The following is a 15159-nucleotide window of genomic DNA, read 5'->3' on the forward strand; positions in this document are numbered from 1 at the left end:
AAAACCAAGCTACACATCCCAGAAGGGAATCAGGGGTTAGTTCAAGCTAATGGGAAAAAAAAAGCCATTAAAAGTTGCACGAAATAAATGATACAAAAGGTCAAAAAGTCAGCACCAACTTTCCCAAACATACAGACAAGTGAAACAAAAAAACCCCACACACCCAAAAACAAAACAAAGAAGGTATGTTCAGCCCAAATAGAATCGCAGCATCATTAAAACAGGTTTCCTCTCTCAGGCAAGAATAATCATTTCACAATGAACAGATAAACCAAATGAAAAGAAGGAATTCTGAAGGGGAGGAAGAAACTGGTATAATCAATTGGACCAGAAACACCCTCAAGATAAACAACAAAAGGCTACCAAGGACTTTGCTCCTCAGCGTTGAACCCAGTTGTAACTGCAACGCAAATGAACATACTAGTCAGCACAGTTGGAAAGGTTTATCCTAGTATTGTCACATGCATTTTTTTCCTCCAATTGCTGCTGGGCCTCCAGCATAGAATTTGCAATCCAGTAAGTAGAAATATGGGACTCTGATGAGATGAGCTTTGTGAGGAAGTTGTGAATCAAAAGATTGCTTTAAACTTAGAGAAAATAAATACGAAATATTGCAGTATTCCATTCTAATAATATTGGAACTCTCTGTGTTAGATATGCCAAATAAAGAAATACTAACTTTTTTGGCATTGCAGCCTAATGAACAGAAACAGAAAGCATATGAAGATTATAGGCTTTGTGAAAGCTCAAATCAAGAAAGTAAAGGAAAAATTCTTGTATGGAGAAGCTGCTGAAGTTTATAGAAGAAATGGGACTGCACGGAGAGGACAGCTACAACACTGTAGCTTCAGTGCTTGCACTGTCAAAACCACAACAGCAATGCAGGCTGAACTGACAGAGGACATATAAAGACTTGCCCAAATGCAAGTATATATAACCCTCGTGACAGGAATGATAGCTGTGTATCACTGCAAATGGACTCATACATGGACATGAAGTGAAACAAACCCAGAATGGGATGTTATACAACGAAAACCTGCTCTCTCGTTTATTTCTGGAGTCTACTTGCCCGAAATTTAATTTGCAACAGATACGAAAGATTCATGCAGAAGTTAATTATTCTCCCTCAGGTACAATCCTGCAATCACAATCCAGTCAACCTCACAGAATACAAGAACAACAAGGAAATGAAAACAAAACAAAAAGCCCAAACCCAAGAAGTTTGGCAAGAATTATCAGTCCTGTAAAAGGCAGGAAGGTATAAATATAACAAGCAAAATAAGACCCTTATTCATTTTCAGGAACGGCTTTTGTACATTAAGAAACACTCAAAGTAAAAATTAGGTTCCCTAAAAATCAGACTGTTATAAAATAATATTTAATAAAGCATACTCAGTGTAAACAAAAATGAAGACTTCATGTAAACCATTTTGTCTTCAGTATGACATGCTTCTAGCAAACAAAACAGGTTAAACTGATTTTATCTTACAGTAAAGTTAATTAAGCAAAATGAAGCAATATCAAGTCTACAATTTTTCAAATCAACAATTTCACTATTTGATAAATATTTAGAACTAAAGTTTTTTCCATTTCCAACAGCTCAACAAGTTTCTGTCACAGTCAAAACCCATAACTTCCCTACAAAAAAAAAAAAAAAAAAATCGTACCAGGTTTTAAAAACCAGAACAGATACAGATGCATATACTGTGTTTTTAAAAACAACATTTCTATTTAAATGGCCAATGACATACAGAAAACTACACATGAAATTTTTGCTGAAGACGATCAAGCTTCAAGACGAAGCTGAAGACGATTCAAGAGAACTCAAGCATTTTACAAGCATGCTTTCTTTTCACAAAACTTAAAGTACTCTTCCTAAAAATCTTTCTTCCACATGTGAGATTATAGATTCCTGAAGAGATAGGCAGATAGACCTTACACAAAGCTTTACGCTGGTGTCTACAGAGTAAGAAATAACAGTATTATATCAGTTTCTATTTGAAATACAGCCAAGTTTAAATGTAGTTAGCAAAAAGTTAAGTTAAAAAAAAAAAATCAGACAACAAATACCTATTTTTCTTTTAGCAAAATAAAATAATTTATTTCCCCTTGCAAGTTATAGGATGACCACATAGACTCATCTGTAAAGATTAAATTAGTTGAAGACAAAAGAATGCATCACAATCTGAACAAACAAATGCATTTCACTTACCGAAAAAGAAGCAAATTCTGTACCACAAACTACATTTTCACCAGACTGCTGACAACGCAGAAGTTGTATAGTGGCTTAAGGCTGCATTCTTTCCAGCCTAACTGTCAAGTATCGAGATATACACAAAGTAACATGAGCAGTCAACTGCTTGCACACAGTTCTTGAGACCTACCCTTTTGCGGTTTGTAACTATCATTTTCTGAAAATTACTTGCTCTGTTACATTTTTATTATTTTAGTCTAAAAACTGTTCTGGTTACTTTTATAAAAAAGACAAGTACCAGTGCGTGCTTCACAGAATTCAAAATAGAGCAGGTTAGATGCGTTACCCGCATGACAAATGAAGGCTTAGCATTTAGAGCATAAAATTTATCTTCCAATAACTTTATGAGAACATGACAATCTAGATAACGTTACTGGCAAAAAAATGTTTTAAACTATTATAAACTTGCTCTGTTCAAGTTTAGAATAGTAACTCAGATTTTGCTATATCCCATCTTCTCAGGCCAGCTGGAGCAACTTATTCTCAGGACACAAGTGAACAGAAAGGGTGAAAGTACAAAGAAGATAGTAGTCAATCAATTACAATATAGGAGGTAGAAACACAAATGTAATTCCAAGGAAAAAAGTAAATAATTGGTTTTGAGGGTTTTTTGTGTGAAGACAGATTTTGGATTCACTAATCCAGATGAGGCTATGACTGCCCCATTTAATGGCATTCAGCGTCCATCCTGCAAAAGGATATAAATACAACCTAGGAAAACAAGCCTTGACGTTTTACTTTCCTTTCCTGCCTAGGGAAAGGTAGCCACAAGCAGTTCTCTCACTACCTTTCATTTAGTCTACACCTCACTCTCACTACAGAGCCAGACTTTCTCAGTTACCTCTTGGTTCTTCATGCTGTTGGAAACTGAGACAGTCTGATTCCCAGTTAGTTACAGGAACCTCTGTCCAGAAAACAAAGGGAAAACACTGTGCAAAGATACTGAAGGATTGATTGCGTGCTCACGAAATGGGTAGTCTGTTAGCTACAGCAGAAGCTAAAGCTAGTCTCTGGACTACGCCCAGCATGTATACAGCTGCAGCCTGTACCTGTGATAGGAACACGTCTGCAAAGAGAAAAGGCATAAGAATAGCACCAGATAAGCTTCAAGCTAAGGATACCATTAGGTCATGTTGCAAGTCATCACAGAAATCCCAATGATTCAAACAACCCGATGTGCTTCCAGAAGGGTAAGAGGGACAGAACGCCCTACAGATTTTTCCAGATTAAGTAGCACGTGGCACAGTAACAGACAGAGCACAGATCCAGAGAGACAGAGCATAGTCATATCCAGACCTTCTGTGGAATCCACAGGTTTCATAGTTGCGCCATCAGTTGTAGACATAACTATTGCAAACTCAACCAGAATAATGTTTGTTGAGAGTGCCTTTTTTGAAAGGCACCACAGAGTAAAAAACAAGGAAAAAGCCTAGAAGTACTTACCGGTTGTGCCCAGAAAGAGCTCCCCAACTCCTTTTGCAAGAAGAGATCCTAAACCTAAAATAGGGCCAATTTCTACCTATGTAAGCTTAAAGTTCACACTGCAGTTCCAGAAATATGCGGTACTTCTGCCTTTCCTAAAAGGTTGCAGAAGGCACACAATGGAACAGCTGTTCTGTTCCGCTCCAGTGAGGGCTACATTTCAATGGTGGATTAAGTGGTCCAGAACCATCCTTATCTAACTCACAGGGGTATAGTGAAGACTTTTTATAAAACCATACAATGAGGAGACATACTAAGTGTATTTATGAACTCTAGTTTAGTCATGCTGGGTAGAACACTACAAGACACAGAACTTGAAAACTCTACAATTACAAATTATTGTCTTTGTCCTGCTGTTATACTGCAATGTATTTTTATTTGCATTTTAATGTTCTTGCATACACCTTCAGGGCATGAATCCTATTATCTTAGCTATCTCTATTGTCATGCAATTCTACAATGCTTTAAAAAAATAAGTAATAATGAGAACTAACCACATACAATATACGCTAATCCCTTATCATCCTCCCTCTAAATTACAGTAGAAAGTTGGATTCAGTAGTACTGAGGACACTTAGCTAAGAAGTTTCTTTAGACGATTTTCTTTGGAGTTTCATTGCAGCTTAAAGATTTGGGGAATAACAGATCTATTCAGATCTATTTAAACAAGTGTGCCTGAAGCTTTCTAACAGGTCAGACAACTCAGCAAAATAAAGCAGCAAGTACATATACAGCCATGAGCACCTGTGCTTTTTTTGGTAACAATTTCCACTAAGGCAGTGATGAACTTTAAGACAAAAACCAAAATACATTCCTTCTATGCAGCAATTCTTCAGCTAAAACAGTTCTTTAGCTAAAAGAAGATGTAAGTTAGAAATATTAGAATGTAGAGAATGCCTTGGACTAACACCTTCTTAGTTTTAATCACAAATAATTACCTCTTCTTATACTAATGAGCAAGGCAAAATGGAAAGTAATTTAGACAATTCATTCAGGGTAATAGCTTTGTGAGCTAATATTACTGCTGAGAGATTCATTCTCAATTTCCTCGAGTACAATAACAGAGCAGCAGTAAGTTTTTCACTTCAGGGAGCTTTTCTATCCTACGTAAATATAAACAGAAATCCCATTATCTATTGATAAAAAAACCAAAGCAAGTTAAATAAAGTTTCATATGTTATAGTTTCTTCTAACAGCCATCAGCTCCCCGGATCACAAGTATAAATAAAACACTTTACTTACTGAAATCAATGAGAAACCTTCCAAATCCTTGCCTTTGGTATTGGGGCATGATCATTATGCAGGAGACATTGTACTTTTGCTGGCAAAGCTTTTCCTGTGGGAAGGAGAAACAGATCAAGTATGTCAAAGCACTGCTGAAGTGGGCAATTGCCTGCACCTGCCACTGTCCTTGTAAAATATCCCAATAAGGTGAACAGATGCATGGGGTCAGTACCAAAGTCAAATAATTCCACATTAGTATTTAAGAAGGAAGTATCAAACATACCCTTCAAAATATTTTTTTATTAGTTAACTACTTAGCATCTTAAAAATTAAATACATTGTCTAAACAGCATAATGAAGTTTAAGTGCTGTAAAGGAGGAGGACAGGAGGAAGAAGAAAATATTTTCATGCTTCACTGACCATTCTGTCAAGGATATAAAAGTGGAAAATAATATCCATATACATGGTGAAGTTGTATTTTGTGCAATTGCTACACTAAGTGCCTGCTGGTTTCCATCTTTATTTTGTCTTCTCTCTCTGAATGAATATGGGGTTGGGGTGGAGGGGAGGAACCCCATAGAACTAAGAAGTCTTACTTGAAGACTTTTTCAAAGCTGAATGCTTCTCACCTGAATCCAAATTAAGGCAGAATGCTCAGAAGCCAGAGCTCTTTCAGACAGAATGAAGTCATATAACGTACAATCAATGGAGGCAAATACTACACTGATTGTTTAAGACAGCAAAAGGAAGAATCTAAACTAGGAAGCTGTTCTAACAATGTAAGGTTATAGGTTCTTTCAGATTTATTGATAAAATGGAAGAGCTTTGAAGCCTTGTTACCTTTAAAAGATTACACACAAAACCCCGCCCCCAAATCAGCACTAGGTAGTTTTGAGAGAGATCAAATAAATCAACCAAAAATATACAGGTCAGTGTAACTGAAAGAAGTTGTGGCAAGCACATGGATAGTTTAAGACACCACCTATCACTTCAGCCTCCACACATAAGATAACACCAGACCAGTGACGACACCAACAGGATGCCATGCCAGTATTTTGGTTTCCATACATTTCTTCAGCTGTGAGAGCAAATACCCATGCCATATTTCGCAAGGTTTCTTAGTTCCTACAGTATGGTGAAGTATTTTCTCTGTACAGGCTTCCCAAACTCCCAAGACTGCCACTTGGCAGTATGAAGTTCACATCCTGGCAACGTATTTGTAATCAGGGAAGAAAAGCCAGAGCATTTCTGCCAGCAAAAGCGCACACACATGCGGTTTTGTTTTTTGGGTTTTTTTTTTTTTTTTAAAAAAAAAAAAAGGAGAGGGGAGAGAGGGATGGGATGACACACATGCAATTCAGTAAATAATCTGGAATTTGAGATGAAGGTTTTTTTCCTAAGTTTTGGCAGCTAAAACATTTGTGATCATCAGATGTGACAAACAGACTGGCCAAAAGCAAAGGGGTGAAGCAGGGGAAGAGAATGCAGCATTGCTGAAAGAAGGGACAAACATCAAGAGAGACTCATCTTAACACCTGCAGTACCTTAAATAAATTTACTAGAAAATACTTGCCTATACCAGAGTTGACATGTTTGTATGCCACAAGAACTTCTGACTGACATAAGAGACAGTGCAAATTGTGCCTACACATCTCACTGTTACTTTAATCCCAGAAAGGCCCGCATCTCGGAAGAACCCAAGAGATCGCTATAATATGCAAGTACTCTGACATCATCTTTAGACTCCTTTAAAATAATATCTTCATACAAATCACTTCTTAAAGAAAGAAAATGACATACTGAGGGATGTGGTGATACTAAGGGCAAAAAGTACTGAATTTCTGAGTAATTATACCAATTCAACACATTTCTTATGGACAAATTGACTAATGGAAGCTTTTCCTGTTGCAGACACATCTAATTATACTTCACCATTATTTTTGTCAAAACTGTCCACATCAGTATTATCTTTGTCTATAGCAGCCCTTAAAATTCAAAGCAAAACCACAACCAATAAAGACATCAACTCTAAAGAAGGCATCTACCATAAAGTTAGGCACTGCATTCTTATACTCAGTGCAATGAGTAACTGCATTAGATCAGACTGTACACAAGAGATGAACACAGCTAGCCATTTACGTCTAAATAGCCAGCTTGAACTGTTAGCAGTAAAACCATGAAAACACATCAACATTTCAAATACCTAGCACTTTTGTAAGTTAGACTTGGTATACTATTGCGAAAATGGTAGGGGGAGGAAAAAGATTTCATTTTTAACTGAAACCACAACACATTCTAGAAAAAACAAAACACAAAACAGAAAACCCCACAACCAAACCAACAAAAAAACCGCAATGCATGTGGCTGAATGCACATACAATTTCCAATTTGCATCAGTCTCTGAGACAAGAAAGTACGAGTGTACTTCAGACAATGCACATTATATTTGAGATTTATAGAGAAGACTTCAAGCTTCTGAATTCTTTTTCTTTGCTGTTGGCACAAATATTAAGGAGAGTGGGAAATTACAAATGTTAAAAAAAAAAAGACCACTTTTTTTTTTTACCTTAGAGAAATATCCAACTAAATGGCAGCCTTTCTCATCATTTTTTGTAAGGACATAGAAGAGGAATGGTTCAACATCATAATACAAGGTTTTGTGGTCCAGAAAGAGCTTAGCTAACAAACAAAGATTCTGACAATAAATTTTGCTCACATTTCCATCAACCTAGAAAGCAAGACAGATGCAGTTATTTCCAATGCCACCAACATGTTAGGACAAAACAACTTCTTGAATCAATCATATCCTAGAAGGAAACATGAACAAGATGGTGTTACAGAAAAAAAACCACATTAAGGTTCAGAAGAGAAATGCCCCAGCTTCTTGTTAAACAAGAATTCTCCAGTTAGTACTAATTACTTTGCATTTATAAGTATCCTCTGAGGATCCAGATTTATTAAACAAAGTAACTTCACCTTTTAATTGTTCAAGTGAGACTTACCTCTTTCATTTCATTCCTGGAATGAAAATGAATGACTGGCAGACAACAAAAATGTACTAGTTAAAACTACATTAAACTATGGTTTGCTAGAAGGCAGTGGTGTACAACAATAAAAAAAAAAAACAAACAAAAAACCCCACAAAAAAACCAAAACAAACAAAAAAACCCCAAAAAACCCCAATGAAGTGTATTACGTTGAATCCTTAAGATGTAAGGGCAATGAATGAGTTGCCAGTTACATATCAATCAGAGCAATGTTTTAGATAAATTAGACAAGACAAAACTTCTATGCTAGACTAAAATGCTACAGAGCAAGAAAAGTAAATTTTCAGGCTAAGTACTACAATTAGTCCAGGTATGTTATGAGTGTAAAGAGTCAAGCTGTGACTCAGACAGCTACAGAAAAGCCAGACACAGATGCAGATTTCCTAGATCAATTAGTTACTTCCTGAAAGGGACGGCTCAGTCAAAGGCAACAGCATTTTTGAAATAATGTTCTTAATGGAAAGGTTTGCTTGTACTGATACTCTTTGATAAAATCACTAGCTATATTTCATTCACAGAGATAGCCAAATGGTATGCACACCATGCTGAAAAAGAAGCCATGTTCTATCCTAATTTGGTTTTAGTAAGAATCCTAATTACAAATCTGAATAAAACTCAACCTTTTGGATATATTTAGGGATTTCAAGGTGACTTTGGTAGTATAGTTGCATTATCTGGATTAAACAAAAAACATTTAATGGACAGCTACTGCTCCTAAAGGCATCAGAATAAACTTGCACACAGCACTCGAGAACCTATCAAACACATCAAGCTCTCATACAACTCACTCCATTTGTCCAGATGCTTTTTAATTCCTTTTCACAGTTATTAGCAAGTGTGCAAATCAAATGCAAACATTAACCAAGTAGAAATAATCACTGGGTAAGCCATAAGCCTGAAACCCCAAATTATGTAAACTTATCTTTTTCAGCAAGAACACTTGTACAGAAACGTAAAAAATTCCTTAAATTCCAGGTAAACACAGCTTGTTCATCAGTTTTAAATGCGAGGAAATAAAAAAAAAAAAAAGAGAGGGACTGCAACTTCAAACGCAAGCATCTGTCTAAAGTTTCTTGCATATAGCATAGTACTAAACTAAGTCAAAGTCTTCTCTCAAATCAGTCAAAGTCATGCTATGGGCAGAGATATATAAATCTCAAATGCCAAACTCATTTTATTTCTCTCAAAAACAAAAAGGAACCCACAAAACCTTCATTCTGTCAAACAGAAAATGTGTGCATAAAATTCCTGAAAGTATCTGTGAGGAAGGACATCAACTGATGAGTAAGTTTCTACAGTTATCAGATTAACCTTTGAAATAAAAACCCCACTATTTCAGCAGTCTTAACATACATGCTTATTGAAGCACTTTTAGAGAAAGGGAATAAAAGCAGTGGAGAAAGAGTTGGGACGTTGCTTTCACATGCACCTTGTTTTCCATGTGTTTTTTGTGTTGATCCCCCACCCATCCCCACCCCCCTTCTCAGAGATGTATTTTACTCTATTTTTTAAGAAGTTTTTAGCTACCACCAACACATGAATAATGAAAATAAACTGGAAAGCAGGATTTGCCTATTGTATGCTGCACAGCTCTTAACACCTGGTAATAGAGAAAATGTAAGTTATTTTGGACTGACTAGGACAACTTTGTTTCCTGATAAGAAAAGAGTTAAGTCTGTTTACAGCTTAAGTCTTTTGCTGGCAGATCTACAATAGTTATAAAAAGTGCCCAAGTCAGGAAGGAAACAATCTTGATGCAGATAGACATTTTTTTTTAACAGCCAAAAACAAACAAGTAAACCAAATATTAAGATCTTATTATAATTTAAGTAAGGACTTCAAGACTGCATCTACCATTGTTTGAACAGATAACGGCAATGACCAAGCACGACAGACATTTATACAATATGAAAACACAAGTTTTAAGTAGAATCTATGATACCGTCAATTAAAAAGAAGTTATCAATATACACATCTAAATACTGCTGTTGATTAACAGCCTCAAAAGAAATCCTAGTAACCCTGGCAGTCTTTTCTGTTAATGCAATCCGTAACAACTTTTGAGACATAGGAATATGGAGGTTAATGAATAACTTTAGTAACGGCAGGCACGCTATTTGAAACACAGTATTCTATTGTCCAGGACATCCTTAAACCCCCAAACTTTAACAGACGTCGTCTCCCAAGAGAATAATTTAGATTATAAAAGAATACATATCCCCAGGCTCAAACCTGGACTTTCTAAATTAAAGGCTGTGTGTTGTGGCCAAAGTGGGACTGAACCTCCATCACCCAACCAGGATGTTTCAGGGCAAGCTTCTCAAACACCCAAAACAAAGGCAAAAGCACTTACTAGCTACATTTCTATTTTTAGAACAATACACAAGAAACTGCTTTGCTGGCTTTTATACATTGGAAGCATCTACATTACGATAGTATTCTCCCTACACCCAAGATACTCAAATAGCCAGAAATGAATGGGTGCAAGAGGTACTTTTGCTGACAAGGGAAAGACAATCCAGTCAAAGAGCTTCCATTGCAGTCTCCATCTAAGACGCATGCTATACAAGTATCTTAAGAGGCTAGGTAATGCATGAAGTACAAGTAAAGAAAGTAAGAATTGTGAAAGAATGTGGCAGGGTGGAACAGGACAGGGAAGATGGACTTGGTTTTGCAATATAAGAATTTCCAAGGAAGTATTTAAGTAGTTAAAGTTTTCACTAGTTCTACAACTGGCCAGTAATGTCTACAGACCGGTTACTTTCAGAAATTTAGATTGTGATATACCTACCTCAAATACTGAAAGGTCATTTCTTCTGTAGATTTCATTGGCTGGAGGATGAAACCAGCCACATTTCTTTGAATGCCTTAACAAAATGTTTTTACTTTTCATGTATTTAAGACAGAATTCACACAGGTAAAGCTTTGGTAATCTGTATGAAAATTAGAAAGACATTTTATGCAAAAAATGTTAAATTCTGTAAAAAAAAAAAGTTACCACAAGGTGAAAGGCCCTCCCCATTTAAATATAAGGTACCATGAGTAAATGCTGCTTAAGTTTAAAAATAAAAAAGTAAAATTAAAAAAAAAAAAAAAATCACATCAGAGTAAATGATTAAACCTACACATCAGCCATTAGAAAAGGAAGGTAAGAAAAGATCAGATTCAATCAATCACAATGAATCTAATTCAACAGAGTTGGACTCTGGTCAGCTGTTTTGTGGTCCAGCCTCCGGCAGATCCCAGTTACCTCCCCCTTCCCACGTTCTACGTAAGCTTTGCTGTGGTCTCTATCGAAGTAGGCACACAGGAGTCATACCTCAAATTTCACCCTTCTTCTTCTAATAAAGACAAAGGAGGCACAAAGCAGAATACAGGGAATCTCCTTCCCTTTAATTTTCCTTATTTTATATGTGGGGAAGGCTAGGAGATTATTTTTCTTTCCACTGTCTGAAATACTTGGGTGAGACAGCAAACTGTAGTAGGATTGTACTCCCTCACCCCCACCTAAACTACCACTTTACTTGAACACAGAAGCCCATCCAAACAGTTTGCATATAGGTAAAAAGTCTCCCTTCCACACACCTCCACAACACAGGCAACATAGATAATTGTACTCCTCCAGGAAGGATTCAGTTCAGGCTACATACAAGTAACCCACATGCCCCATGTAAGACAATGCTGACAAGTATTCTACATACCAAAAACTGCTCCTTCCAGTAAATTTTATGGATATTTACCTTCATTTTTAAATTACTGAAGCAGTGAAGACTGCTGCAGAAATTAATTGGTCTACAAAATTTTAGAGCAGAGGACGATCTTTATCTGCTCTGAAGCTACTGGCACATCTTGGGATCATGTTGGGATCATAGCCGTGGTTTACACTACTCCAGCATTCTAAGAAAGCTTATCATCAACTAAAAAAGTAGTTTGAACTGTTTGTTCCATGATGTAATCCCACTGCATTGAGAGCCGAGAACCACACTGCCTCCTACAGATGCCATCCCACTGTTGCCTCATACTAACAATTATCCATTATTATGCCTCTATGTGGGATTCATTTACTTGATGGAACATGTAACTCTCTTTCACAGTATGATATAAATTGAGGAAATAAAAAAGTAACTGAAATAAAATATTAACACTATAAAAGCAGTGGTAATAAGAGGAAATTGAAATGCTCTCTACACTTTTTTTAGCCCTTGATTTTTGTATTACCAATTCACGATATATCCCTCATTCGCACCTGCAAACATGACGATATCTAGGAATGAGAGGGATGGAGAGAAAGGGCAGTTAACAATAATGCTATGCAAAGGCATTTTGGAACAGACCACATAAATTGGTTGCTTGCTATACTAGTAGAACTTGATAAACATACAGTTCTGAAAATCTCTATGTGTGCCACAGATCCAATGGATTCATAAAACATTTGTTTTCAGCACATGCAAAAATCAGCAGATATCTGCTGAGCACACATCCTAGGTCATTCTCTCTGCCTGACTCCGAAGTGCGCCCTGGCAAAGAAGGCCAGAAATGAGACGCTGTTGCCACAACTTGCTCACTTTGACTTTATTTATCTAGCATGTTCAGACTTCTCCCCGGTACCTAGAAAAAGAAGGTTAACAAATTCTGGATGATAAACAAGATTCATTTTTCTAAATGGCGAGAAGTTGGATGTACCTGGTTGCAACAGTTTAAAAAAATAAAACAAAACCAAACAAAAAACAACATACCAAACAAACAAAACCAAAAAAAAACCCCGCAAACAAAACCACGCCAATACACACTGCGAGATTGTTTACTCAGGACTAGGAAAATCAGTCTTTTTAATGCATCTTTGATTAGAACTAGTAAAAAAAAAAAGACAAGACAAATCCTTGTTCTCACTTATAATTACAAAAGCACATTTACTTTTAAAAATTGTAAATTACAAACAATTACAAAAGAGTAAGAAAATAAATTACAATTATCACGTTCATAAAAATTCCAACTACGTATGACAATCTTGACAACTCGCTACCTTGCATATTCCTGTGGGTAAGGTGAAGAGTACCAGGTCTGGATCTCATATTTTCCAAACTCAATCACTGAAGGGTATCGCCCACTTGTTTCACCAGTGTTTTTACACCCAATTTTCTGTCAGGTGCAATAAAAGCAAAATGTTAGTTATAGAAAAAGTAAAAGGAAAGTTAGCTTTATATCATCAATTTCACCCAGTGAAAGTGTGAGAAACCTGAAGTATTCAAATCAGTTGCTTAAGTTCTTCCAGCCTGGACAGAGTTTGCAAACAGCCAAATATAAACAGTGAAAATTTCTTTCAAGGTGCCAAACAACTAAACATGAAATTAAGTGAGTAGTGCTTACAAATAAGTGCATACAAATAGATGGTGCATGGCACAGCCAAATAAGAGGCACAACTGCCACAGTTCTTTTCTCCTGCAGCACTGAGTGCGAGGACTTCTCTACAGTTCTGGTTCAAACTCAAAGCTGTCCTTTTGTCAGAATAACGAGGGAGAAGGCATCAGCAGAACCCTTCTAGAGTCCTTGGAATTTACCTCATAACAATCACCAGTATACTAACACACACTAATCTCAGCTATCATACTGAAGTTGAGCTGATCAGAAAATGACTGCTAGACTCTAAAGGGCTGATAAAATACAAAAAAGGAAGAAAGGTGGGGAAAAAAAAATTAATTTCAATGCCATGAATTTTAGAAATCTTACCACCTAACATTTTTGGACTGTATATGAAAGACATAGAAAGGAGGAGGTGGGAACCATTTCCACGAGCAAATGGAAGTACAAACTAATAATGAAGTTGAATCTTTAAACTTGGTTTGAGTTTATCGGTTTACACACTCTGAATTAAGACTATAAAAAGGTCACTGAATTGACCCATAGCAGGTAATGTCAGTTCTTGTACACTAAACCTGAAAAAAATCAAGTTACTTCCATTACTGAGAAAAATATAAGACATACTTATTTATGACGCAATTTTGTAAAAAGAAAAATACAGAAAAGTAAAAGTCTCTTTACTCTTTTACTATAGGCAGATTCAGCTGCCATGTCCAGCTTCCTTGGCAAAAAAAAAAAAAAAAAAAAAAAAAAAAAAAGCAAGCAGCAGCTCAGTCTCCACACGCTTAAGATTACCACTAGATACCTTAAAGAAGAGCATTAACACCAGCTGGTATAAACAGTTTTAGTCAGATTCACCTCAAATATTTTCACTGCTAGAAAAAGTTTATAATATTTAAACTCAAAGTGTGTTAAATCATTGGGTAAAATGAAGTTATGAACTCACTAAACCTAGTTTCCTACCGAACAGTATTTGCTGGGACGGACTTAACTTTTAACAGTGGCTGCTTTATCCACAGAGGAAAATCATCAGGCACATTCTTACCCACCAACTACTCAGTCCTGACCAGGATGTCAGCTATGCTTAATCTCTATGCTTAATCAGTGGTAGTCCCGTGTCCAAAATTCTCAAGTATATCTTTCAAAATCTATCCCAAGTGTCACTCATCATCTAACCCATTCCAGTGTGATGCCTTGTCTCCTATCCAGGAGAATGTAACTGTATATACAGTGTCTCCCAAATTAAATTCACAGCAAGCATGACACATTAGATCAAAAAGAATATATTAAAAATGAAGATGAATAGACATATGAAAATGAACTGAGTTTTTATTTACAGAAATAACTACATTTTATGCAATACGATTCGTACCTCCAGGGAAAGTTCTCGAGCCTGCTTAAATACTTCCAAATCCTCCTGTGTAACAGTGTCCTTGCTTCCCACCAGAAATACATCTGTATTTTCTTGTTTGATGCTTAGTTTGATTTCAGTATCTGTTATTTAAAACCAGCAGAAAGTTTATTCACAGACATGAAGGTTACACATGCCTTACCAAAGTGATACTCCTAAATAAGATTGTAGCAACTATGGCTGTTATGACTCCCCATTTTAACTAAATTTGGGATTACTAAGTAACAGAAATGAAACTTTCCCCGCTTCTGGTTTTGTAGTTTGCTGTTGCATGAGCTATTTTTGATACTTGCTTGTCTGTCTGTATAAGCCTTTACAGTCCAGTTCTACTAAATTAGTTTTGAACCTCATGAAATGGAGTATATTCTATCACTAGCACTAT

The 15159-nt window shown here is 36.3% G+C and overlaps 1 protein-coding gene across 1 annotated transcript in view; it reads right to left on the reverse strand.

Moving 5' to 3' along the window:
• Positions 1–15159, reverse strand: part of KAT6B (K(lysine) acetyltransferase 6B) — a 109874-nt gene that overhangs the window by 28283 nt on the left and 66432 nt on the right. Inside the window, exons 7-11 of the mRNA XM_009576879.1 lie at positions 14739–14860; positions 13032–13147; positions 10800–10941; positions 7528–7689; positions 4979–5072 (exon numbers count right to left, since the gene is read on the reverse strand). Coding sequence (XP_009575174.1) covers positions 4979–5072; positions 7528–7689; positions 10800–10941; positions 13032–13147; positions 14739–14860 — 636 coding nt within the window. The remainder of the gene's footprint in view (positions 1–4978; positions 5073–7527; positions 7690–10799; positions 10942–13031; positions 13148–14738; positions 14861–15159) is intronic.

This window comes from Fulmarus glacialis, unplaced genomic scaffold (assembly GCF_000690835.1).
Source record: "Fulmarus glacialis isolate BGI_N327 unplaced genomic scaffold, ASM69083v1 scaffold38764, whole genome shotgun sequence".
NCBI lineage: Eukaryota > Metazoa > Chordata > Aves > Procellariiformes > Procellariidae > Fulmarus > Fulmarus glacialis.